The 27,871-nt window shown below is 35.7% G+C and overlaps 1 protein-coding gene across 1 annotated transcript in view; it reads left to right on the top strand.

Moving 5' to 3' along the window:
• Window positions 1-27,871, top strand: part of LOC105534937 (FAS-associated factor 1-like) — a gene marked incomplete at its 3' end in the record, with an annotated part of 240,954 nt that overhangs the window by 103,329 nt on the left and 109,754 nt on the right. The window contains exon 2 of the mRNA XM_011973876.1: window positions 16,221-16,289. Coding sequence (XP_011829266.1) covers window positions 16,221-16,289 — 69 coding nt within the window. The remainder of the gene's footprint in view (window positions 1-16,220; window positions 16,290-27,871) is intronic.

Raw genomic sequence — 27,871 nt, 5'->3', positions numbered from 1 at the left:
GGAGAATCACTTGAACCTGGGAGGCAGAGGTTGCTGTGAGCTGAGATTGCGCCACTGCTGTCCAGCCTGGGTGACAGAGTAAGACTCCTTCTCAAAAAAAAAAAAAAAAAAAAAGAAAATGTTTTAGCTTTGGCCATTGGGAGTTCAGTTAGCTTTATAGCCATTTGAAGTATTCCTTTGTCATATCCCTGTATTAGTGTACATGTGTATGTATGTGTGGTGTATTTACATTTGAACACTTACTTGCATTCTGGCACTACAAGGTGTTCCAGGTTCATCTTGTATATTGCCTTCGTAATATCAGTCCTAGAATTAGCCATTTCTACAAGGAACACTGGTTCCTTTTATTGGACAGTGGTGTTAGAAACTAAGATCTGAATACTAGGTATTCTTGATTTGACCTACTTTTACATTCCAGAACATACCTTAATTTCATGCATCTAAGCTAATTGGTACTAGAGAAGCTTTTGGGAGCTGGCAGGCTCAGACCGGCGAGTGATAGTGGTAGGTAAAACCAGTCTTAGAGCCTCAACAGGTTGTTTCAGCAGCTGCTAGGTGAAACTGGTCTTAGGATTATAGAAGGCCATTTCAGCAACTGGGCTTGTGGACAATAATTCTTGGAGCAAGTGCTATGTGCCCTGAGAGCTTTTTCTCTCTGGCCCCTTGTCTCCGATTTAGTTGAGTATCACAAGGATGACTCAATTTATATTTGGCCATGATGTTTGGCCATGATGTTTTCTCTGTATGGAATGTTCTCCACCTTTCATTTGCCAGACGTACTCCATTTCAGGACAAAGCCTGCTCAAGTACTGTGTCCCCTGGAATGCATACCTTTATCCTCTGTAGGTGATTTACTTTCTCTTTTTAGTCCTTTTGCACATTTTACATACTATTATAGCACATATCCTACTATATCATTGTTTACCTGTTTTTGTCCTCTTAGTGAGCTGCTTCAGGGCAGTAATAGTTGGGGGATTCTTATTTATTAAAAACACACATATGAAATTTAAAAAAAACACTTGTCTTTTTGAGGAAAAGGATGGTGGTGATAGTTAAAGTAGGATTTGAATGACTGGTTTAATCAAAACTAGAATCTGGGGAGTTGGGGAGGTATTGGTCAAAGGATACAAAATTTCAGTTAGGGGGAATAAGTTCAAGAGCTGTATTGTATAACATGATGACAGTAGTTAAGAATGTGTGTATTAGAGTCTGGGTGCAGTGGCCCATACCTGTAATCCCAGCACTTTGGAAGGCTGAGGGGGGTGGATCACAAGGGCAGGAGTTTGAGACCAGCCTGACCAACATGATGAAACCCCATCTCTACTAAAAATACAAAAATTAGCTGAGCATGGTGGCAAGTGCCTGTAATCTCAGCTGCTTGGGAGGCTGAGGCAGGAGAATTGCTTGAACCTGGGAGAGGGAGGTTACAGTGAGCTGAGATCGCGCCACTGCACTCCAGCTTGGGCAACAGAGTGAGACCCAGTCTCAAAAAAAAAAAAAAGAATATATGTATTGTATTTTTGAAAATTGGGTAGAGAGTTGATTGTAGGTGTTCTCACCAAAAAAATCTTAAAATAGGTAAGGTAATACATATGTTGGCTCCATTTAGCCATTCCACAATGTATACATATTTCAAAACATTATATTGTACATGATAAATATATTCAGTTTTTGTTAATTAAAATATATAACTAAAACAAACCCCCAAAATCTACAGTCTGAAAGACTGTAGATAAATAAATAAAATGAAATAAATAAGAAATAAATGAGTATAGTGACAGCTGGAAACCATTTTTATGTAACAACACAATAGATTCATATTGGTATGATTTATAGAATACTTTGAAAAACAGAAGAATATTCAATATTCTTTAATATGAATTCATATATAATGTAAAAATATAAAAACATGTTGGTATAGCTTTTTCGCACTTTTGGGGAGGGAAGAAGGAAAAGAAATGAGATACCAACTTGGGCAATATGGCAAAACCCTGTCTCTACAAAAACAGAAAACGAAAAACAAAAATTAGCTGTGCGTGGTGGTCCATGCCAGTAGTCTCAGCTGCACTACAGGCTGAGACAGGAGAACTGCTTGAGCCCAGGAGTTTGAGGCTGCTGTGACCTGTGACTGCACCACCGCGCTCCAGCCCGGGTGACAGAGTGAGACCCTGCCTCCAAAAAGGAAAATAAGATGGAGAAGGGTTGGAGACTTAAATCATCTATAAACTTTTCTGACTTTTTTAGAAAGTGGGTTTGAAATATATATGACTGTTGGCTGTGCATGGTGGCTAATGCCAGTAATCCTTGTGCATTGGGAGACTGAGGCCGGTGGATTGTATGAGGCCAGTAGCTCAAGACCAGCCTGGGTAATAGTGAGACTCCATTTCTACGAAAAGTAAAAAAATTAGCTGGGTTTGGTGGTGCTCGCCTGTAGTCCTAGCTACTTGGGAGCTGAGGTGGGAGGATCACTTGAGTGCAGGAGCTCAGTATTATAGTGAGCTGTGATCACACTACTATACTCTAGCCTAGGTGACAGAGTGAGACTCTGTCTCAAAGCAAACAATCAATTAAAAACATATAGCAAATACTAAAATTATGAAGTGTTGGTGGAGGTTATACCATGGTATAGGATGGTTTTCTTTTTATGTTTAAGAAGTTAGTTGTAAGACTGAAGAAAATAATAAACAATAGACTTTCAAATAGTCTGGTAGACTGAAGACCCTCTTTAATACTAAATAAAATCAGCCAGTAGAATAAAGTAGTAAAAACAACAAAAATACTAAATATGGTCAAGCTAGAAAGCAAAAATAGACAATTGTCAGGTACTAGAACCAAGAAGGGAAATCAGTCATTGCAATGGTTTTATCAGAACCTCCCAGACAAAGTCCCAAATTTTGGGTCTCACATACCCTGCATCATTTCTCCAGTTGTTTTCAGCAACTGGCCCTCTCAACTGGATATAGACATTAGGAGCTGAAGACTGGTCTTATACCTGGAGGTGAGATATAAGACCTCTGTCCTGTAGAAATGCAGGGTATGCAAGACCCAAAATTTGGGGGTTAGCCTGGGAGGTTTCTTGGCTTTACACAAAAAAGAATTCAAGAATGAATCAGCAGTGAAACACAGCAACTTTATTAAACTCGCACCGCCCCTTGCAGAGCAGGACTAACCTATAGGCAGTGTGCTGAGAGCCCTTGTGTGCTGTTGGCTAACAATTTACACCCACTTTTAATTACATGCAAATTAAGGCGCAGGTTATTCAGAAATCCCTAAAAAAGGAGTGGTAACTTAAGAGTTGTGGCATTTGGAAAGTGTCATGGTGTTGGTGGGAGTATCTTATGCTAATAAACAGTGAGTGCCCCTAGAGGTTGCTTTTGGCGCCATCTGCAGGTTCTGGCCATTTTCTTCAGTTTATCTTGCCCAGATGGGGAAGTGAGTCCTGCTGGTTTCCTGTCATACAAGGAAGAGCTATAAAAGCCTGGCGTGTACTTTTCAAATAATGTCTAGTAAAATTTTACCTGAAGATTCAGGGAAGCAGTAAAAAGGTGACCATTTACCCAGGGCCATAGGGGGAAAAGGCATCATTAGCCTCAAAAAGTGAGAAGTACAGGCATACCTCAATGATGTTTTAGGTTCAGTTCCCGACCACTGCAATAAAGTAGGTATCTCAATAAAGTGAGTCACTAATTTTTTGATTTCCCAGTGCATATAAGTTATGTTTACACTATTATGTAGCCCATTAAGTGTGCAGTAGCGTTATCTTAAATAACGCATGTACCTTAATTTTAAAATACTTGATTGTTAAAAAATGCTAATTTTCACCTGAGCCTTCAGCAAGTGTTAATCTTTTTGCTGGTGAAGGGTCTTGCCTCAACGTTGATAGCTGCTGACTGATCAGCATAGTGGTTGCTGAAAGTTGGGGTGGCTCTGGCAGTTTCTTAAAATAAGACAACAATTACATTTGCTGCATCGGTTGGCCCTTCTTTCATGAAAGGTTTCTCTGTAGCATGCAGTGCTGTTTGGTAGCAATTTTTTTTTTTTTTTGAGACGGAATTTCGCTTTTATCGCCACGCTGGAGCGCAGTGGTGCAATCTCGGCTCACTGCACCTCTGCCTCGTGGGTTCAAGCGATTCTCCTGCCTCAGCCTCCAGAGTAGCTGGGATTACAGGCATCCACCACCATGCCTGGCTAATTTTTTTTGTATTTTTGGTAGAGATAGGGTTTCACCATGTTGGGCAGGCTGGTCTCAAACTCCTGACCTCAGCTGATCCGCCCGCCTCGGCCTCCCAAAGTGCTGGGATTATAGGCGTGAGCCACTGCGCCCGGCCTGTTTGATAGCATTTTACACAAACTAGAGCTTCTTTCAAAATTGGAGTCAATCCTCTCAAACCCTACTGCTGCTTTATCAGTTAAGACTATATCATAGTCTAAATCCTTTGTTCACATTTCAACAGTGTTCACAGCATCTACATCAGTAGTAGATTTTCATCTTGAGAAACCACTTTTTTTGCTCATCCATAGGAAGCAATTTCATATCTATTGAGGTTTTATCATAAGATTGCAGCAATTCATGCATATCTTCACACTCCACTTCTAATTCTAGTTATCTTGCTGTCTTTGCCATATATGCATTTACTTCCTCTACTGAAGTCTTGAATCCCTCAAAATTATCCGTAAGGGTTGGAATCAACTTCTCCCGAACTCCTGTTGCTGTTGATATTTTGACCTCTTCCCATGAATTATGAATGTTCTTAATGGCGTCTAGAATGGTGAATTATTTCCAGAAGGTTTTCAGTGTACTTTGCCCAGATCCATAGGAGGAATCACTATCTACAGCAGCTATTATAGCTTTATGAAATGTATTTTCTAAATAAGACTTGAAATTCAAAAATAATCCTTGACCCATGAGCTACAGAATGGATGTTGTGTTAGCAGCCAGAAAAACAACTTTGATCTCTTTGGACATCTCCATCTGAGCTCTTGAGTAACCAAGTGCATTGTCAATGAATAGTAATAGTTTGAAAGGAATCTGTTTTTCTAAGCAGTAGGTCCCAGAAGCTGGGTTAAAATACTCAGTTACACATGCGGTAAAGAGATGTGCTGTCACTCAGGCTTTGTTATTCCATTTAGAGAGCACAGACAGAGTAGATTTAGCATCATTCTGAAGAGACCTAGGATTTCCAGAATGGTCAATAAGCATTGGCTTCAGTGGAAAGTCACCATCTGCATTAGCCCCTAATGAGAGAGTCAGCTTGCCCTTTGAAGCTTTGAAGCCAGGCATTGACTTCTCTTTTGCTGTGAAAGCCCTAAATAATGTCTTCTTCCTATAGAAGGCTGTTTTATCCACGTAGACTGTTATTACTGCTGTTTAGTGTAGGCATCTTCATCAATTAGCTAGGTCCTGAATAAAACTTACTACATCTTCTACATCAGCACTTGCTGCTTCACCTTGCATTTTCATGTTGTAGAGATGACTTCCTTCCTTGAACTTCATGAACCAGCCTCTGCAAGCTTCAAACTTTTCTTCTGCATGTCCTCACCTGTGTCATAGAATGTAAGCAAGTTAGGTCCTTGCTCTGCATTAGGTTTTGGCTTGAGGAAAAGTTTCAAATGGTTTAATCTTCTTTTCAGGCCACTAAAACTTTCTCCATATTAGTAGTAAGGCTGTTTTGCTTTCTTATTATTTGTATATTCACTGGTGTAACACCTAATTTCCCTCAAGAACTTTTCCTTTGCATTCACAACTTGACTATTTGGTGCCCAAAAAACCTTGCTTTAAGCTTATCTCAACTTCCAACATTTCTTTCTCATTAAACTTAATCATTTTTAGTTTTTGATTTAAAATGAGAAACATGACTTGAACACTTAGAGGCTATTGTTGGGTTATTAACTGGCCTCATTTCAATATTGTGTCTGAGAGAATAGGGACTCCCAAGGAGAAGGAGAGAGTTGGGGAACTGGCAGGTCAGCAGAGCAGTCAGGACACATACATTTATTGATGTTCATTGTCTTGTAGGCATGGTTCGTGGCACCTCAAAACAATTACAATAGTAACATCAAAGATCATAGATTACCATAATATATATAATAATAGTGAAAAAGTTTGAAACATTGCAAGAATTACCAAAATGTGACACAGAAACATTCAATCAGCACATACTATTGGAAAAATGGTTCTGATAGACTTGCTCGATGCAGGGATGCCTTAAACTTCTAATTTTTTCTTTCTTTTTTCTTTTTTAATGGAGTCTTGCCCTGTTGCCCAGGCTGGAGTGCAGTGGCGCAATCTTGGCTGTGTGCAACTTCTGCCTCCCGGGTTCAAGCGATTCTCCTGCCTCAGCCTTCTGAGTAGCTGGGACTACAGGCACATGCTGCCACGCCCAGCTACTTTTTTGTATTTTAGTAGAGACAGGGTTTCACTGTGTTGCCCAAGCTGGTCTCGAACTCCTGAGCTCAGGCAGTCAGCCTGCCTCCGCCTCCCAAAGTGCTAGGATTATAGGCATGAGCCAACATGCCCGGCCCCTTCAATTTTTTAAAAATGCAATATCTTCACAGTGCTGTAGAGTGTAATCAAATGAGTTTGCTTATACAAAATTCTGTCAAATGATTAAGATTAAATTCATGCAAATTAAAACTGGTCTAGAACTAACAAAGTCCATAAAGTTCCAGCCAGTGCATATACAGGAAACACTTTATAAGGATACCATCATAATGCTGCATGGTATGAAAATAAATCTTTCTGAAGATGAACTCAGTTGTTAGACGTTGTATACCACAGGAGAAGCCACAGTCACATTCAGCAGATGCTGAAATCATAGAACTAACAACTTGAGAACTTGTAGCAAAGAGACTTTTAGATATGTTTAAAATATATAAAACTGTAAAGAATAGAATTTATAAGCCAGAAATGGTGAAAAAATAGAATAGATTGGATTTTATAAAGAATCTAAAAGTACATCCTCAAAGAAAAAACTCTGTAATAAGTAGGTAAATTGGAAAACTATCGGTTTAAAAAAATGGTATAGAAGATAAAGTGAATCATCACTATACAAATTTGTATAGAAAATTTAAAAGATGACATGGAGGCTAGAATGAGATGCACCTGCATGGCAAGTAGGAGCTCTGAAAGGACAGAATTGATTAGGTAAGAGAGACAATATTCAAATGAATAAAAGTTGAGAATGTCTTAGATTTATAAAAATACGCAACAACAAACACCATGTCATATACTTAACTCATAATAGCAAAATAAAAAACAAGCACTAAAAGCCACCAGAGAATGGGATGATTAGAAAACAGGTAGGAGCGTGGCAGACTCAAGCCCAACCATAATAATTACACGAAATATAAGTACTTTAAATACTTTAATATAGAGGCAGATGTTGTTGTAGTGGATAAAACGCAAGACCTGACTATAGTCTGTCTAAAAGAAATGTACTATATAAGTAAAGCCACAGTTAAAAAATATGGAAAATTATATACTATGATGCTTATTGAAAAGCTAGATGACAATGTTAATACCAGACTAAGTAGACTTCAGTACAAGGCATATTACCAAAGATAAAAGAAACATAATCACAAGAGAATCAATTTTTCGAGAAGGTAACACTCCAAATTTGTGTACACTCATCATCAAGCAAACATGAGCAAAACTGAAGGCAGATATAGACAAATCCACAAATACAAATGGAGATTTTCACAGTTCTCTCTCGGTAATTAATAGAACAAGTAGAATCAGTAAAGATACAGATAATTTGAACAGTACTATCAATAACTAGACTTAATTGACATTTATAGAGTTAAATGGCAATTCCACACAATAAGAGAGAATACACATTTATGCGCATATGAAACATTTAGCAATACAGATTATTGGGCTATTTAGTCTTCATAAATTTCCAAGGACGGAAATCATACAGATAAAGTTCTCCATCCACAATGGAATTAAATTAGAAATCAACAGCAAAAAGATGTTTGGAAAATGGTATGTGTTTAGGAATTAAGTAACATTCTTCCAAATATAACACATGGCCAAAAAACAGATCATGAGGAAAACTTTGGAAAAAACTTTGAACTGAATGATAATGAAAACACATATAAAAATTTGTAAGATGTAGCTACAGCAGTGCCTAGAGGTAAATTTACAGCTATAAATGCTTACATTAGAAGGGAAGAAGGGATTAAAATCATTGCTCTATACTTCCACCTTAAGAAGCTGGAAGAGCAACTTAAGCCAAATAAGTGGAAAGAAGGAAATAATAAAGATGAATCCAGAAATGAGTGAAATAAAAAATAGAGAAAATAATGAAAGCAAATACTAGTACTTTTTTTTTTTTTTTTTTTACATTCTGTATTTTATCTTTTTTTAAAATTTCAGCAGTTTTGGGGGAACAGGTGGTGTTTGGTTACATGGATAAGTTCTTTAGTGGTGATTTCTGAGATTTTCATGCTCCCATCACGCAAGCACTGTACACTGTACCCAATGTGTAGTCTTTTATCCCTTACTCCACTCCTACCCGTCCCCTCAAGTCCCCAAAGTCTGTTGTATCATTCTTATGCCTTTGTGTCCTCATAGCTTAGCTCCCACTTATAAGTGAGAATACAATGTTCAGTTTTCCATTCCTGAGTTACTTCACTTAGAATGATGGTCTCCAACTCCTAGGTTGCTGCGAATGCCATTATTTTGTTTCTTTTTATGGCTGAGTAGTATTCCATGGGATATATATATATATATATATATGTATATATATATACATACACACACACCACATTTTCTTTATTCACTCATTGATTGATGGGAAGTCAGGCTGGTTCCATATTTTTGTAATTGCTAACTGTGCTGCTATAAACGTCTGTGCAAGAGTCTTTTTCATATAATGACTTCTTTTCCTTTGGGTAGATACCCAGGAATGGGATTGCTGGATAAAATGGTGGATCTGCTTTTAGTTCTTTAAGGAATCTCCATACTGTTTTTCATAGTGGTGTACTAGTTTACATTCCCACCAGCAGTGTAAAAGTGTTCTATTTTCACCACATCCATACCAACATCTATAATTTTTTGAGATTTTGATTAAGGCCATTCTTGCAAGAGTAAGGTGATATCGCATTGTGATTTTGATTTGCATTTGCCTGATCATTAGTGATGTTGAGCATTTTTTCATGTTTTTCTTGCCATTTGTATATCTTATTTTGAGAATTGTCTATTCATGTCCCTAGCCCAGTCTTTAATAGGATTGTTTGTTTTTTTCTTGCTGATTTGAGTTCCTTGTAGATTCAGGATATTAGTTCTTTGTTGGATGCGTAGTTTGCCAGGATTTTCTCCCACTCTGTGGGTTGTCTGTTTACGCTGCTGATTGTTTCTTTTCCTGTGCAGAAGCTTTTGAGTTTAGTTAAGTTTCATCTATTTATCTTGGATTTTGTTGCATTTGCTTTTGTGTTCTTGGTCATGAAGTCTTTGCCTAAACCAATGTCCAGAATAGTTTATCCAATGTTATCTTCTTGAATTGTATGGTTTCAGGCTTTAGATTTAAGTCTTTGATCCATGTTGAGTTGAGTTTTTATAAGGTGAGATGAGGATCCAGTTTCATTCTTCTGCATGTGGCTAGCCAGTTATTCCAGGATCATTTGTTGAATAGGGTGTTCTTTCCCCATGGTATGTTTTTGTTTGCTTTGTTGAAGATCAGTTGACTATAAGTTTTGGGCTTTATTTCTGTTCTCTATTCTGTTGCATTGGTCTGTATGCCTATTTTTATACTAGTACCATGATGTTTTGGTGACCATAGCCTTGTAGTATAGTTTGAAGTTGGGTAATGTGATGCCTCCAGATTTGTTCTTTTTGTTTAGTCTTATTTTGGCTTTATGGGCACTTTTCCGGTTTCATATGAATTTTAGGGTTGTTTTTTCTAGTTCTGTGAAGAATGATGATGGTATTTTGATGGCAATTGTATTGAAGTTGCAGATTGCTTTTGGCAGTATAGTCATCTTCCCAATATTGATTCTACCCATCCATGATCATGGGATGTATCCATTTGTGTCATCTATGATTTCTTTCAGCAGTGTTTTGTAGTTTGCCTTATAGAGGTCTTTCACCTCCTTGGTTAAGTATATTCCTAAGGTTTTTTTGTTTTGCGGCTATTTTTAAAGGGGTTGAGTTATTGATTTGATTCTCTGCTTGGTCGCTGTTGGCGTATAGCAGTGCTACTGATTTGTGTATTTGATTTTGTATCCTGAAACTAACACTGAATTCATTTATCATATCTAGGAGCTTTTTGGATGAGTCTTTAGTGTTTCCTAGGTATACGATTATATCATTGGCAGACATCAACAGTTTGACTTCCTCTTTACTGATTTGGATGTGCTTTATTTCTTGTCTGATTGCTCTGGCTAGGACTTCCAGTACTCTGTTAAATAGAAGTGGTGAAAGTGGGCATCCTTATCTTATTCCAGTTCTCAGGGGAAATACTTTCAGCTTTTCCCAGAACTTCAGTATAATTTTGGCTGTGGGTTTGTCGTAAATGGCTTTTATTACCTAAGGTACGTCCTGTCTATGCTGATTTTGCTGAGGGTTTTAATCACAGACGGAAGCTGGATTTTTGTCAACTGCTTTTTCTGCATCTGTTGAGGTTATCATGTGATTTTTGTTTTTAATTTGTTTATGTGGTGTATCACATTTATTGACTAGTGTATATTAAACCATCCTGGCATCCCTGGTATGAAACTCACTTGATCATGGTGGATTCTTATTTTGATATGCAGTTGGATTTGGTTAGTATCAGTTGTAATATCTCCCCTTTCATTTGTAATTGAGCTTAGTTGGATCTTTTCTTTTGGTTAATCTCGGTAATGGTCTGTCAGTTTTGTTCAGCTTTTCAAAGAACCGGCTTTTTGTTTCATTTATCTTTTGTATTTTTGTTTGTTTCAATTTCATTTAGTTCTACTCTGATCTTGGTTATTTCTTTTTTTTTTCTGTTGCATTTGGTTTTGTTTTCTTCTTGTTTCTCTAGTTTCTTGAGGTATGACCTTAGATTGTCTATTTGTGCTCTTTGAGACTTTTTGATCTAGGCATTTAATGGTATGAACTTTCCTCTTAGTACCACTTTTGCTGTATCCCAGAGGTTTGATAGGTTGTGTCATTATTATTGTTAAATTCAAAGAATTTTTTAGTTTCCATTTTGATTTCATTATTGACCCAAAGATCATTCAGGAGTGGATTCTTTAATTTCCATGTATTTGCGTGGTTTTGAGGGTTTCTTTTGGAGTCGATTTCCAATTTTATTCCACTGTGGTCGGACAGAATACTTGATATAATTTTGATTTTCTTAAACTGATTGAAACTCATTTTATGGCCTACCATATGGTCTATCTTGGAGAATGTTCCATGTACTGATGAATAGAATGTCTGTTCTGCAGTTGTTGGGTAGAATGTTCTGTAAATGTCCGTAAGTCCATTTGTTCTAGGGTATAGTTTAAGTCCATTGTTTCTTTGTTGACTTTCTGTCTAGTGCTGTCAGTGAAATATTGAAGTCTCCCGCCATTGTTGTGTTGCCATCCATCTCATTTCCTAGAACTTTTATAAATGGGAGCTCCAGTGTTTGTTATATATATTTAGCACTGTAATATTTTCCTGTTGTACTAGTCTCTTTATCATTATATAATGTCCCTGTTTGTCTTTTTAAACTGTTGGTGCTTTAAAGTTTGTTTTTTTCTGATATAAGAATAGCTACTCTTGCTTGCTTTTTGTGTCCTTTTGCCTGGAATGTCTTTCCCCTTCACCTTAAGTTTATGTGAGTCTTTATGTGTTAGGTGAGTCTCTTGAAGACAGCAGATACTTGGTTGGTGAAACTTACCCATTCTGCCATTCTGTATCTTTTAAGTGGAGCATTTAGGCCGTTTAGTTCATTGTTAGTATTGAGATGTGAGGTGCAGTTACTCTATTGTGCTAACAAATACTAGTTCTTATTCCTCTATCTGACTGTGGTTTTGTACCCATTAACTATCCCATCTTTATTCTCCTCTGCCCACTGCCCTTGCCAGTTGCTAGTTACCATCATTCTATCCAACATTCTCTGTTTTTGACACTTTGTTCCTCTGGTTTTGTAGCTTTTTGTTCATGATATTTTTACTCTATGAGCATGTTTAAGATGATGATTGATAGACTTTGTCTACTGAGTCTGATGTCTGTTTTTCCTCTGTACAGCTTCTGTTAATTTCTCTCTTGAATGGGCCACATACTTTGTTGCTTCTCTGCACACTTTACATATATTTAAATGGACATTTAAAACATACAGTATGATATCTCTGGAGGTTAGATTGGTTCTCATTCTCATGTTTTTTTTTTGTTGTTGTTGTTGCTTTCTGTCGGTTGCAGTTGTTTGTTTAATGACTTCTAAACTATTTTCGTAACTTTGTTTTCTTTGTTACAGGTGGTTTCTGTCTTAGTCTATTTGTCCATGGTAACAAAATACAGTAGTCTGGTTTGGCTTCAACAAAAGACATTTATCTTCTTGTAGTTCTGAAAGCTAATTGTGTGTCATAAGGGTACCAGCACGGTCAGTTTCTGGTGAGGGCTGTCTTCCTGACTTGCAGATGGCTGCTGTCTTGCTGTGTTCTCACCTGATGGGGTGGTGAGGGAGACGGCAATTTTTTTTTTTTTTTAATTATTTAGTTTTCCTTTCTAGTCTTTCAAGCTTGAAACAAGTTCTTTGGTATCTCTTCTTACAAGGGCATTCATCTTTTTATTAAATAACTTTTTATTTTTATGAACTTAGGAGTACAAGTGCAGTTGAGTTACATGGACATAATGTAAGGGCACTAATCCTATCATGAAGGTTCTACCTTTATAACCTCATCTAATCCTAATTACCTCTCAAAGACCTCATCTCCAAATACCATCATAGTGGATTTTAGGATGTCACCATAGGAGGATACAGATATTCAATCCATAGTAGTCTCTTGTTTTTAATCTGTGGTCTACTAGTGTTCTGTTTTTCAACTTTTGTTTCAGATTCAGGGGATACAGATAGAAGTTTATTACCTGGGTATATTGTGTCATGCTTGAGGTATGAAATGATCTTGTCACTCAGGTACTCAACATAGTACCGAATAGTCAACCCTTGCCTCTCTCCCCATTCTAGTAGTGCAGTTTTATTGCACCATGTTGCCGTCCATGAGTACCTGATGTTTAGCTCTCACTTGTAAGTGAGAAAATGTGGTGTGTGGTTTTTTTTCTTTCTGCATTAATTTGCTTAGGATTGTGGCTTCCAGCTTAATCCATGTTGCTGCAAAGGACATAATGTAGTTCTCTTGATGGCTGCATAGTATTCCACAGTGTATACATGCCACATTTTCTTTATCCAGTTCACTGTTGATGGGCACATGGGTTGATTCCATGTCTTTGCTATTGTGAATAGTGCTGCAATTAACATGTGAGTGCATTTATCTTTTTGGTACAATGATTTTTTTTTAATACATACACAGGGATTGCTGATTTAAATGCTATTTTAAGTTGTTTGAGAAATTTACAAACTGCTTTTGTAGTGACTGAACTAAGTTGTATTCCTACTGACAGTGTATAAATATTCGCTTTATATCTGCAGCCTCACCAGCACCTGTTTTTAAAAATATATATTTTATTAATAGTCACTTTGACTTGTGTGAGATGGTATGTCATTGTAGTTTTGATTTGCATTTCTCTGTGATTGTTGATGTGGAACATTTTTTCATGTTTGCTGGCCATGTGTACATCTTCTTTTGAGAAGTGTCTATTCCTGTCCTTTGCCCATTTTTTAATGGGGTTACTTGTTTTTTCCTTGTTGATTTGTTTAAGTTGCTTATAGATTCTGGATATTACATCTTTGTCAGATGTGTAGTTTGTGAATATTTTTTCCCATTCTGTAGGTTGTCTGTTTACCCTGTTGATAGTTTCTTTTGCTGTGCATAAGCTCTTTAGTTTAATTAGATCTAACTTGTCAATTTTGGTTTTTGTTACAGTGGATTTTGAGAACTTAGTAGTAAATTCTTTGCCAAGATTGATGTCCAGAATGGCATTTCTTAGGTTTTCTTCTAGATTCTTATAGTTTGAGGTCTTATATTTAAATCTTTAATCCATCCTGAGTTATTTTTTTATATGGTGAAAACTAGGGATCTAATGTCATTCTTCTGCACATGGGTAACCAGCTATTCCAGCACTGTTTGTTTATTCAATAGGCAGTACTTTCCCCATTGCTTATTTTTGTAGACTTTGTTGAAGATCAAATGGCTGTAGTTGTGCAAGCAGCTTTATTTCTGGGTTCTCTGTTCTGTTCCCTGAGTGTGTATGTCTGTTTTTGTGTAGATTCCATGCTGTTTTGATTATTGTATCCTTACAGTATAGTTTGAAGTTGGGTAATGTGATGCCTCCACCTTTCTTTTTGCTTAGGATTACTTTGACTATCGGGCTCTTTTTTGGTTCCGTATGAATTTTAGAATAGTTTTTTTCTAGTTTTGTGACAAATAACATTGGTAGTTTGATAGGAATAACATTGAATCTCTGGATTACATTGGGCAATGTGGCCATTTTAATGATATTGATTCTTCTAACCTGTGAGCATGGAATGTTTTTTATTTGTGTTGTCTCTGATTTCTTTCAGCAGTGTTTTGTAGTTCTCCTTGTAGAGATCTTTCATCTCTTTGGTTAACCATATTCCTAGGTATTTCGTTTTCTTTGTGGCTATTGTAAATGGGATTGTGTTCTTGATTTGGCTTTCAGCTGGAATGTTATTGGTGTGTAGAAATGCTACTGATTTTTGTACATCAATTTTTGTGTCTTGAAACTTTACTGAAGTTGTTTATCAGTTCCAGGATCCTTTCTGCAGTCTCCAGGGTTTTCTAGATATAGAATCATATTATTTGTGAAGAGAGATATTTGACTTCTTCTTTTCCTATTTAGATGCCTTTTATTTCTTTCCCTTGGTTGATTGCTCTGGCCAACACTTCTAGTACTACGTTGAATAGAAGTGGTGAGAGTTTACATCCTTGCCTTGTTTCATTTCTCAAGAGGAATGCTTCCAGTTTTTGTCCATTCAATATGTTAGTTGTGAGTTAGGCTCTTACTATTTTGTGATATGTTCCTTTGATGTCTACTTTCTTGAGGGTTTTCATTGTAAAGGGATGTTGGGTTTTATTGAAAGCTTTTTCTGCATCTATTGAGATGATTGTATGGTTTTTGCTTTTAATTATGTTTATGTGGTGAATTATATGTCAAACCCACCTTGTATCCCAAGAATGAAATATACTTAATTGTGGTTAATTAACTTTTTGATGTGCTGTTGGATTGGTTTGGTGGCCTGAGAATAAAATGCCTACACTGCCACGAGCCGGGTCACCAGAGAATGGCGGACTTTATTAATGTGCCCAGCTTAAAAATGGCATCCTGCTAGTTAATATTTGCTTAGTCTGGTCACAAGTATGTCCTCGTATATTTTTTTCAAGAACCGCACCAGAAGTATAATTTCATATATGTAGTTAATTTTTTTTAGTGTTTATGTTAAAAGGGTAAAAAGGAATGTGTGAAATTAATTTTAACATTTTTATTTAAGCCAATATGTCAAAAATTTCCATTTCAACATGTATTCAAAGGAAAAATTATTAATGAGATAGCTTACATTTTTAATTTTGGTGCTAAGTCTTACCTGGTGTGTATTTTGTACTTATAGCACATCTTAACTCAGTTGAGCCACATTTCAAGGACTCACTAGCCACATGTGTCTAGCAGCTACCAGAGAGCAACTGGTAGTGGCTATCAGACAGCACAGATCTAGAAGTTTTATAGTTTTAGATTTTACTTTAGGTCTGTTACATATTTTGAGTTAGTTTTTATAGAAAGTGCAAGGTATGGGTTGAAATTCATTTGTTATACGTGTGGTTGTCCATCAGAATCTTTGACTAAAAATTGTTCTTGGTAATTGGAGATCATCCTGGGTATCAAACCTCAAGATTTAAATATACTTTCTTTTGCTGCTTTATTGTCTTTTTCTTTCAGAGCAATGTAAATTTATTTTGTAATTAACGATGTTCATACCATATATGTAAAATGCTTAGAAGTGTTAAACTTTTAGTGTTTTGGCTTTATTTATATACCTATTTGAATTTAAATTACATATTATGCTATTTACATTTTTAAGTCTGATTTACCTCCCCATTTCTAAAATTATATGTAAAATGCTTATTTACTTTCTTTCTAGGCATGTACTGGCATTGAAAACATTGATGAAGCTATTACATTGCTTGAACAAAATAATTGGGACTTAGTGGTAAGTACTTTTTTCTTTCTCTGACCAGTAATCAAGTTTTATGAATTCTTGAATCTCTTTAATTATTTTTTATAGATGGGTTCAGCACACCATAGCTCATCTATAACTCTAAGCTGAGTTAATAAAGTCTAAATGCCGTATCTTTAATATGGAGTTTATATTTCGCTCAGTATTAAGTTATTATGAATACTTAGATAATTTAAATGACTTTTAAAGTTGTTCTCTTATTTTACTGTGTGTTATGGTTCATCTTCCCATGTAGTGTTTTGGTGGAGATGCTTGGAAGGAGAGAAGAGTCAGACTTATCTGACTGTCTGAATAACATATTTGATGTTTCCCCCTCACTTCTGGGGCCTTCACTGATAATTAGTCTTTTCTAAAGCTGTTAAAGTAGTTGCATTCTGCTGTAGTTTTCCTTATAAACTTCAGGCAGTATATTATAGAGGTGGCTTAGTTTTTTCTTTTTTCTTTTTTGGCAATAACTCAAAAAGCAAGGCACAGCATAGCACTAAACATTCACCTATTACAAAGCAAACCAAAAATGGATTGTATAATGGCATTGGAGCAGTATTGGTTGTGTCAGGATGACACAGATGTCTCTTAATGCCTTAGAAATGCTAAGAAAAGTTTAAATTATAATTTTTTAAGAAGTGCTAATTTTCAAAAGTCAAAACTTGGCCGGGTGCGGTGGCTCAAGCCTGTAATCCCAGCACTTTGGGAGGCCGAGATGGGCGGATCACGAGGTCAGGAGATCGAGACCATCCTGGCTAACACAGTGAAACCCCGTCTCTACTAAAAAAATACAAAAAAAACTAGCCGGGTGAGGTGGCGGGCACCTGTAGTCCCAGCAACTCGGGAGGTTGAGGCAGGAGAATGGCGTAAACCCGGGAGGCGGAACTTGCAGTAAGCTGAGATCCGGCCACTGCACTCCAGCCTGGGTGACAGAGCAAGACTCCGTCTCAAAAAAAAAAAAAAAAAAAAAGTCAAAACTTAAGATGTGTACTTATAGAAGTGAGTTTAGGTATGTAGGTATATGCATACATGTGTTATGCGGACTTAACATAATTAACTCTTGGTGTCTCTGTGCTTTGTGTAGACTTACTACTTTTTTAAACTCAGAATATGAAAAGCTTTTCTTTTCAGATTGTAAAAGTAATGATGCTTAATGTAATGAAATGAGATGAAAAATTTACAAAGAAAATATTAATTACCTTTAATCCCATCACTCAGATAATAATTATTTCACATTTTTAAGGTATATTATTCCAGATTATCTTCTATAATTATGTGATTAAATTTAAAAAATGTACAAGTGAGATTGTTTTATACCTTCTGTTCTGTAATCTGCATTTTTCACTTAATTGTGGCTGTTCATCATTCTTTTTAATGTTTGCATAGTATTTCATAGTGTCACTGTAACATAATTAACCGACTAGTCCTATGCTATTGGGTATTTAAGATTTTTGCAGCATTTTGCTATTATGAACATTACTGTAGAGAACATTCCTGCATGCACATGTTGCATATTTAACCTATTTTTTTCCAGAAGAAATTGAATAAATTCAATTCATAATTGAATTTTTGAGTCAAATTACATGCATATTTTTGGAGTTTTGAATACTTTTAACCAAGTGGACTTCCAGATTGGTTTTACTAATTTAAAATTCTACCAACTATGTATGTTTTTGATATTTCCATTTCATTAAACCAATGCTTCCTTATCTTTTTTGTGTTTTGGTACTTGTCAAAATTTAGAAATATTTGTATAGCTTGACTCTAAATTCATGCTTTTAACCATTGTTGCTATACTCCAAGAAAACATGATATAGGTGACAGCTCAATGATTGCCATATAGAGGAAGGGAGAAAGGGCAGCAGCTTAATTGAAATGATGCTCCCAAGTTTCTCGTCTTGAGTCCTCTTTTGCAATAACAAGTGCTTTGCTTTATTTGGTTGTGTATTTTGGGAGTGTCTATTAGAGAGGCTGATTGAAATTATTGGGGTGGTTAAAAATTCCTCCAACCCCCTCTTGCATGGTACTTGTAAGAGGGATATGGAATAGAGGAAAGGGTGATGGTGGGCTGGGAGTACAAATCTTTAATGGGGGAATTACCAGTTTTGAGGACGGATGTATGTTCTTTCCTTATCTGCTTCCTATTGGTTCGTGTCCATTAATTTTCAAGGTTAAAACACTTACTGGTAGTGAATATTTTATCAGTATAGCCTACGCAGAATATTGCAAAAGGAGAATTTTCCCAGATAATGTTGAATAATTGAATGGTAAGGTACTCTTTCACTATTTCTGAGTTATTTTATTTTGGAAAATATTGTAACGACACTTGGGTTTAAAACACTGGTGTTATATTTGTGCAGAAATGCAATCATACACTGTATCAGGCCCAAGCAAAAACATCAGGCTGTCTTTCAGAACCTTAAATTTTGACTTTCTTTCGAGATATATCTATCTCCCAGCTGGCTTTTCTTCATAAGTAATTCACTTTTATTCACAGTAAAGATTTCTTGTGCTTTGTGACTATCTTGTGTGTACATTTGATCACTTCTCCTGTTTTCATACAGCATTCACTTTGTTGTTTTTTAAAAATGAAACTTAAATATTTTGAATAACCCATCACTGGTTTAAACTTTTTAGTAGCATCATGGAACTTTACGTGATGTCCTCTATATTTTGCCTGTGCATTATATTTTGTGTTTCTAAATTATGACTGTCACTGATCTGCATTTTCTAGGGTTTACAGAACAATTTGCATTAATTGAGTTTTAACCTGGGACATGTCTGTATTTTATATTTCCTGCACATATCACTTGGACCTCTCTCCTCCAGTGTTTTTGTGCACATTTTTGCTAGGGAAATGTAAAGGAATCTGAGTTAGGCACTACAGTCTGGAATTGTGATGAACTTAAAAAAAATCTAATCAAAAAATGCATTCAGTGAGCGTTGAGTGCTTACAGTGCATCCAGATTTTTGCTGGATACAGTGGGGGCTTAAAAAATATAACAAGATATAGTCTCTAACTTTGAGAATTGTGCTGAGAAATCAATAAGACACAAGGTCTCTGATCCGTGTGTATTACACAGGTCGAGTATTCCTTATCTGAAATGCTTGGGACCAAAAGAATGTCCAGATTTCGGATTTTTTCAGATTTTGGTAAATCTGAAAATTTAAATATGCATTATACTGTTGAATATTAGTATCGCTAATACAAAAATCTAAAATCCAAAATGTTGTATCGAGCATTTCCTTTCAAACATCATCCATAATGTTCCATTGAGCATTTCCATTCGAACATCATGTTGGCACTCAAAAGATTTAGGATTTTGGAGCACTTTGGATTTTGGATTTTTGGATTAGGGATGCTCAGAGTAACTTCCTAAATTTTAGTTATTTTGTAGATCTAAACACACAACAGTTATTCTATATGAATATAGAGCCCAGTCCTAGGAGTTCTGATTATTAGTCACCTTCCCAGACCTGGCACATTATTTTTGTTGTGTGGGCTGCTGTCTGCAAAAGAGGTATTCCAAACTCTATGTTTTAAGTACTCCACAGTTGGCTCTACTTATTTTGGGGTAACTGCAGGTTAGATTATATATATCAAAATTCTGAAAACAAAGTAACATGTACTAATACTTTTAGGAAATGTCTCAGCTTACTGTTTTACTTGACAGGAACCCCGTAGGTCTCTCCCAAAGTTATCTCCCTCTGACTGTTACCATTTTTCACATGTCCTGCGCTTAGAGTTAAGAGAAGATGAATGTCATTACAGTTGAGATTCCTCCCTTGAGATGAGTATTTTCCATTTATATCCAGAAAGGTAAGTACATAAGGAAGAACTAGTGACAGTGAGTTAGAATCTTTTACCAAAGGGCTTTTTCTGTGGAAGTGTGCTACATGGACATTATAAATTCTAATCTGGGCCCCAGAATTGACCCATATCTCACTTTCTGTTTTCACTATAGAAGAATTTGGGCCAGGGGAGAATAAAAATTTATATTGCTTGTGTAATTTTGACTAATCAAAATGCTAGCTATAGTGGTAAACACACTGCATTAATTGAATGAACAGCCCTGGCTTTTCAGACCTCTTAGTAATTTATTGAATGTGGCCTTGGCCAAGTTACTTCTCTCTAACTTCTGAATTCCCCATATAAAATAAAAGGTTTGTACACTAGATTATACTCAAGCTTCCGTGATATATGAAGTATTTCTGAAGGATCTATTATGTCCTAATTTTTTGTTAAAATTCAATGAATAGCAGTCAATTATAAATAGTAGTACAGATTTTTAATCTTCATAAGTTTGAAACATTTGTACACATACTATTAAAAATTATTTTAACAACCTTATAGTGTAGATGATGGCAGGAGAAGATGCTCTTCCAGTTGTTTTACACACGATCTCTAGATATGAAACTCCTTCAATAAATTAAAATTTCCGATAATCTCTAGCAGATCCAGGGAAAGCTATCTGACATATACTTGATAACCCAACGTTAAGTGAAATAAAGTGAAAGTAAACATTAACCTAGCCATACTACATTTTAAGTACTCGATGCTCTTAGGAAATGATTTTTGAACTTTGCACTCAGTTTCTGCTGTAGTTTGCTGCCTGTGCTGACATTGCTGTTTTACTGAAGAAAGACTCTATTCAGAGTGCTTATATTGATCTTTAACTACGTTTCAACCTACAAGAGTAAAACAAATCTGCATATGTATTTCTATATTGTCATTGAATTTTTAGTCCTCGAAGGTAATTTTGTACTAATAGAAGCTTATAGTACAGTCATATACACTGAAGAGTCAAAACTAGGGAAAATTGTACTGCACATAATCTGCCTCATTTTAAGATCCATTGAGGTACTTTGAGAAATTTCCTCCAATTTTCACTTTTGAAGAAGCATATCTTAATGATTGCCCTAAAATTTCATGCAACAGTTTCTTCCGCTACTCTGCTCAGGATGTGGCTGTAGAGGTCCTCAAATGTACACTGCTTTTCTACTTTATACAGTGTTATGGACACCTGCAGTTTTATGAATGAATAGACTATTGATAATAATAAGTCTCTGTCCTCATCCGAAAGCAGCCAAGCATTGAGCACTGCCCTTCATCAGTGGCCATCAGACACTGGTTTATATTTGCACAGATGCTTGCTATAACAAAAGATAAGTTACTGTGAACGAATAGCTCATCATATCAATTTCTGCTTCTTTGCTACAACGCATTATTTACAAAATTTTTCAATTTCTCTGTTTTTAACCTGACAACCATTCCATCTTCTATTGTCTCTTCTTTAATTGAGGGTTTATTTTGTGTTAGGCATCATGTCAAGTGATACACTTACATTATTTCACTCAATCCTCACAGCAGTCCCCAAAAGTAAATAGGTAAATGTTAGTTTTATTATATAGATGAGAAACTGAGGGCTAACGAAGTTAAGTAAACTGTCCAAGCTCATATAGCCGTTAAGGGATAGAGTTTTGAACCCAGGCCTGTCAGTTCATGAGGAATTGTCATAGCGGTAAACCACATTTTAAGATTACTTATCACATTTTCCCTACCTAGTATGCTATTCTTCTCTGTACTAGTTTTTTTCTTCCTACCACTTATAAATAATGTCATGTTGAGCTTTGGCTGTAATCACATAGTGGTGCTTTACTCTAAATACATTTCTGCTTTGTTGTCACATAGATTCTCAGTTCTAGAGGAAGGGAATTGTGTTTCTTACTAATTTTGTCTGTGACACATAGTAATTGCCTAATGAATACTTGACTGACTGAGTTTATTATTAGCAAGCTTATTTTTAGGTCTGTTCTTTCTCATTTGGATATTTGAACGTCTTTGCTGTTAAGACTTCTGACTCTTGATGATATTACTTTTCCTTGTCTGGCAAACATAAGGTTTGAGGAAAGAGCGGGATAACCCAGACACCCAAGGAATAAGAAAGGCTAGTTTTAATATCTAACTAGTAAAATTACATGAACTCTACCTATTGTGACTTTTTTGAGAAATACTTTTCATGAATCTTTTCTTTGCAGTTTTTTTCTAAGCATATCATACAAATCTTTTTTTCTTTCCTATTTATATTTGGTTGTGCCATTCTACTATAAGGAAAGCTCATTATATAGCCTAACCTATTTGAAAGTTTTTATCAGTTCTGATTCTCAGGAGAAAACTTAGGGTGATAAAACACTGCCAAACTGTAATTAAATAGGTATGAAAGAATTTTTTTTTTTTACCTTTCCGAGGAAAATCTCAGTTTTTAGAAACATGAAATTCTCAATTTACTAAACTCACATTGGTTTGCCTGATCAAATTGAAACCTTTTGAGGTTCACAATTTTTCTTGATTGCAGTTTTACCTTTTGCTTATTTCTGCATTGGATCTTGCTCTACCTGTTGTATCACTTTTCCTATAAATATAATCTAGTTCTAGAATTACTTTATTGCAAGAAAGAAACATCTGCTTTATAAAATCTATGGTAGACAACGGTTCAGAGGCTTTAGGACCTACTAAAAATGTGTTGTGTTAATCATCTAGCAGAACATGCTGGTGCTCATGGTTGAATGCAGTTTGGAAACGTGGCTAATATTTACTGTTTTTTGATAGCTAGTATTACTTATGTAAATTGACAGTATAAATGTATGTTTTATAAAGTAAACTAAATGAAATAGGGATTCAGCTCACAGCTGGAAAACCAATTTAAAGGCTTTATGCTAATTCTGAAAGAAGTAGCATATGCTACTTACGACTTGTACGTTTAAAAGAAAATAAAAATTTAGACTCAGTACAGTGGCTCACACCTATAGGCCCAGCACTTTGGGAAGCCAATGCGAGTGGGTCATTTAGTTTGAGAGCAGCCTAGTCAACGTGGCAAAACCTCGTCTCTACCAAAAAATACGAAAATCAGCCCCGCGTGGTGGCACATGCCTGTGGTCCCAGCTACTCAGGAGGCTGAGATAGGATCGCTTGAACCTGGAAAGCAGAGGTTGTGGTGAGCTGAGATCGCACCATTGCACGACAGCCTGGGTGACAGAGTGCGACTCTGTCTCAAAAAAAAAAAAAAAGAAAAGCTCCATTTTTAGGATTGTTCATATCAATCAGATGCACTGTGTACTTGATATTTTTTAAAGCTTACTAACCTACAAGTTAGCTTGATTTAATTTATTTCTATTACTGGAAGTTTAAACCAAATATCATTGTAGCAAAATCAATGGTGTAGCACATCTGTAAATATGATGACTTGGCAGTTCTTCCTGCTAGTTTCAAGAATCAGCTGACATAAATCAGTGTGTACTTGGAAAAGAAAAAATAATATGGCAGTTAAAATTCCTGTTCATACTGTCAGTTTTTTAAAAAATTTGCTATTTAATGGTAATATAATTTCTTAAAATTTCTAGTTATACTTCTATATCTTTAAGTAAAATATTAAAGTATTCATGTACAAAATTTCTATTTCCTACTTATACCTGCCAGGTTCTCATTTTTTTTATCTTTTAATAATCTGTTTTTGGATTTGATTTAATTTGATGCTTTAGTTATTTTTTAATATTTTATGTTTTTATATTATACTCATCTAAATACTTCTTTATCTCTTGTGCATGTACTCAATTTCTCTCAAACACATACTCTATATCTTAAAGAGCCAAGTTTAAAATTTATCTATGTGGTAAATGTAATTCTTCAGATTCCAAGGCATTCTAAGATTAATCTTTGTGTACATACATCTGCTTTAGTTACAGGAAACTGAATAGTGGAATTGTTCTTTAAAGGCCTCTGTTACTGAATTTGAGCTTTCCTCTTTAGCTTAATGTTGAAAGCTCTAGCATTTAACCCCTCCTCTTCATCATGAATGAGTTTCCGTAACTCCTGAAGTATGTATAGCTTTGTAATCCAGCTAGTTAGCCTATATTCTCAGATATGCCATATATATTTCTACCTCTTAAGTTTTTGCTATTATAGGTCTCCCTTGGATGTTTTCCTCTATTTCTTGTTAACCATTCAATTTTTTTTTTCGTAGCTCCTAACCCTTCAGGAACTGTCCAAATTTCATCTTTCCTTTAAAGCTGACCTGAAGTCTTATCCCTTTTATTCCTTAACAGACTATTCTCTCAGTGGGGACACCTGACACTATTTTATTGCCTCTTTCCCTCACCCAAGTGTACGTGCCTGTGCGCATGCACACACACAATTCTACATTAAAAGAGAATGTGTATTGTTGAAAGGATTTAAATGATTTCCAGCTAGGGTGTGTAAGGAAGAGCTGTATTGATAAATGTACACTTTGATTCATAGATATAGCTGGGGAAAAGCATTATATGATACCTATATGATACCTTTAATAAAGCCATGACTAGCGGCTGTGTAGATGTCTTTGAAGGTATTTAAGTAGCTCTAATATAATGCTATGTTGTTACCAAAATGTTGGCATTTTGACTTTTTTTTTTTTACAAGGATATTTATTATGTTTTACGGATGCCAAAACTGATGTATAGTTCTAGAGGTTAGTAGTCTATATAGTCTAGAGGTTAGTAGTCTATGTAGTCAGTCATTCTATAAAGTAGACTATAGTCTATATAGTCTGTATAAACTAAAATATAGTCTATATTTTAGGAGTATGGCAAGTCCAGTAGCACTCTCACAAGTTCTATGCTTGAATTTTTGGACTTATTTTTTTGTTAGTAATTTATTTACTGCACAGAGGATGAATATGTTAAAATGTATAATGAGTGATAGCAGTGTGTTTAGAATGCAAGGATATCTAAAAATGTAAAGGAACTACAGAAAAATTGCAAAATAGTGTAGAGCTCTCAATACCCTTTTTCAAACTTCTGCTGATATTAACATCTTATAAATACAGTACACAGCAATTGGCATAGTGCTATTGGTAATTTTCTTTTCTTTAATTTTTTTTTTTTTTTTTTGAGATGGGAGTCTCACTCTGTTGCCCAGGCTGTGGTGCAGTGGTGCGACCTTGGCTCACTGCAACCTCCGCTTCCTGGGTTCAAGCGATTCTCCTGTCTCAGCCTCCTGAGTAACTGGGATTACAGGCATGTACCACCAATCCTGGCTAATTTTTTTTTTTTGGTATTTTTAGTAGAGGTGGGGTTTCACCATATTGGCCAGGCTGGTCTCGAAGTCCTGACCTCATGGTCTGCCTGTCTCAGCCTCCCAAAGTTCTGGGATTAGAGGCATGAGCCGCCATGTCTGCCCTAGTACAATATTATTAACTAAACTACTGACCTTATTTGACTATTACTAGATTTTCTACTAATGTGCTTTTTCTGGTTCAAGATCACATTTAATGTCCACAATGCATTTAGTTGTCACGTCTGTGTAGCCTCTTCCAACCTGTGCTAGTTCTTCAGCCATTCCTTGTTCCATGACCTTCACACTTTGAGAGATTACTGATCAGGTATTTTGGAGCGTGTTCCTCAGTTTGAGTTTGTCTGATGTTTTTTCATGAGAGAGTGAGTTTATGCGTTCTTGGAAAGAGTATCACAGGTGTGATTTTGTATTTTTCTCAGTGTAACAGGAGGTACGTGATATCAGTATATGTTATTACTAGTGCTGTTAACTTTGACATGTGGTTAAGATAGTGTCTCCCAGTTTTCTCCAATGGAGAGTTACCATGCTTCCCTTTGTAATTAGTAAGTATCTTGTGGGAAATATTTTGAGACTATGCAAATATCCTGTTTCATATTAAACTTTTGCCAGTGAATTTTTTACTCTCCATTGGCATAATTATATCTCTTAAAATTATTTTTAGTAGTTATCCTAGGTTTTACAATATAATCAGACAGAATCTACAGTTAGGTAGTAATACTGCTTCATTTAACAGCCCTATACAGCATTGTATTTCCAATTCTTCTCGCACTTTTTTTGTATTTTTGTCATGCAATTTACTTTTGCATATGCTGGAAACATAATATTTTGCTACTGTTTTTACTTCTGGTAGTCAGTTATCTGTTCAAGCAATTAAATACAGGGAGAAAATTAATTTAATTTAATTTTATTATCATTTGTTTTATTTCCATTGGTTTTTTAAAATTTTTTTTTGGTATAAGTTTAAGTTTTTGTCTGGCATACTATTCTTTCTGGGTGAACTACTTTAGCATTTCTTGTAGAGTACATTTGTTGGCAATAAATTCTCAGTTTTTTGTTTGGGGAAGTTTTATTTCTTCATTTTTGAAAGATGCTTTCACTGGATATGGGATTTTTTGTTGACAGCCTTTTTAAAGACTTTTCCTTGTGTTTGTTTTTCATAGTTTGAATATGATATGCCTAGAGGTGTGTGGGCGTGTGTGTGTGTGTGTGTGTGTGTGTGTGTGTATATGGGTGTTTCTAAAGCCTTATAGCCTTGGGTGCTGTTGGTGCTCTTGGATCTGTGATTTTGAAATATTTTTCTTTTTTATTGAGGAGAAATTTATATAATATACAGTTAACCATTTTAAAACATACAATTCAGGGATATTTAGTGTATTCACAATGTTGTGAGCCCACCAGCTCCCTCTAGTTGGTTTTGAAAATTCATGGTTATTTTTTTCTTTCTCTCTCCTAAGATTCTGACTATGCATATATTAAATAGTTTGTTTTTTGTTCTACAGTTTTTGTTTGTTCTTTTCATTGTGTTTCAGTTTGAGTAATTTCTGTAGCTCTAGTAATTTCTATGGCTCTATCTTCAATTTCACTTATTCTTTCCTTGACTGTGTCAGTTCTACTGATGAGCCTGTTGTGGACATTCTTCATCTCTGTTACAGTATTTTTTTAAAATTTCAAGCTAAGTTTATGTTTCTTTGCTCTAATTACCCATCTGGTCTTAGGTGTTATCTGTTTTTTCTATTTGAGCCTTTCACATATTAATCATAGTCATCTAAAATTTCCCGTTCTAACATCTGTGTCCTATCTCAGTTTTTTTTTTAATTTCTAAAATCAAATTTATTACTCAAAGCAAAATTGCCCATATAATTAATACATTAGTCTTCAATTTTTATTTCTGCATGGTTATGCAGTCTGAATGACTAGCTCACAATCCTGGTTGGTATTACAAGTTTTGCTCTTCAAAATGGTGTTACTGTTGTAAGGGGAAAAGTCCTCACTGACAAATGGCACTAATGAAAACAAAATCAAGAATGATCGCTGGTGCCACAAATTACAGAGAAGCTGTCAGTGAGCAGTTCCTCACCTCTCTCAGCAAAGGGGATCAAGGGCTAAAAATATCTTAGAAAAATCAAACAGCACCTGCAATACACTCTTATATAAAGGCCAGGCTTGCAAACTATTTCTTCTCATCCATGCTGCTCAAATGTGAAGGGATTAAATATAAGGCTAATCCCTGGTGAATCTCCTTACTTCTTCCTCTTCTTTGTGGAGTGTAATTTTCCTTTAAGTGGGATTGGGACAATCCTTTCACATTCCTTTAGTTCCTGGGTCAGAGGATGTTTGACAGTGTTTGGTCTAATCACATCTATGTTTGGAGACAAGTGCTCCATCATGCTTTCTACAGTTGTGGTTGGTGCATAAAAATCCACCAGGAAATACCTTCCTCTGTTGTGCCACTGATTGTGGG

The sequence above is a fragment of the Mandrillus leucophaeus genome, unplaced genomic scaffold (genome assembly GCF_000951045.1).
Source record: "Mandrillus leucophaeus isolate KB7577 unplaced genomic scaffold, Mleu.le_1.0 Scaffold14, whole genome shotgun sequence".
Classification (NCBI taxonomy): domain Eukaryota; kingdom Metazoa; phylum Chordata; class Mammalia; order Primates; family Cercopithecidae; genus Mandrillus; species Mandrillus leucophaeus.
The sequence above is the reverse complement of the archived record's forward strand: the minus strand, read 5'-3'. Positions and strand labels throughout refer to the sequence as shown.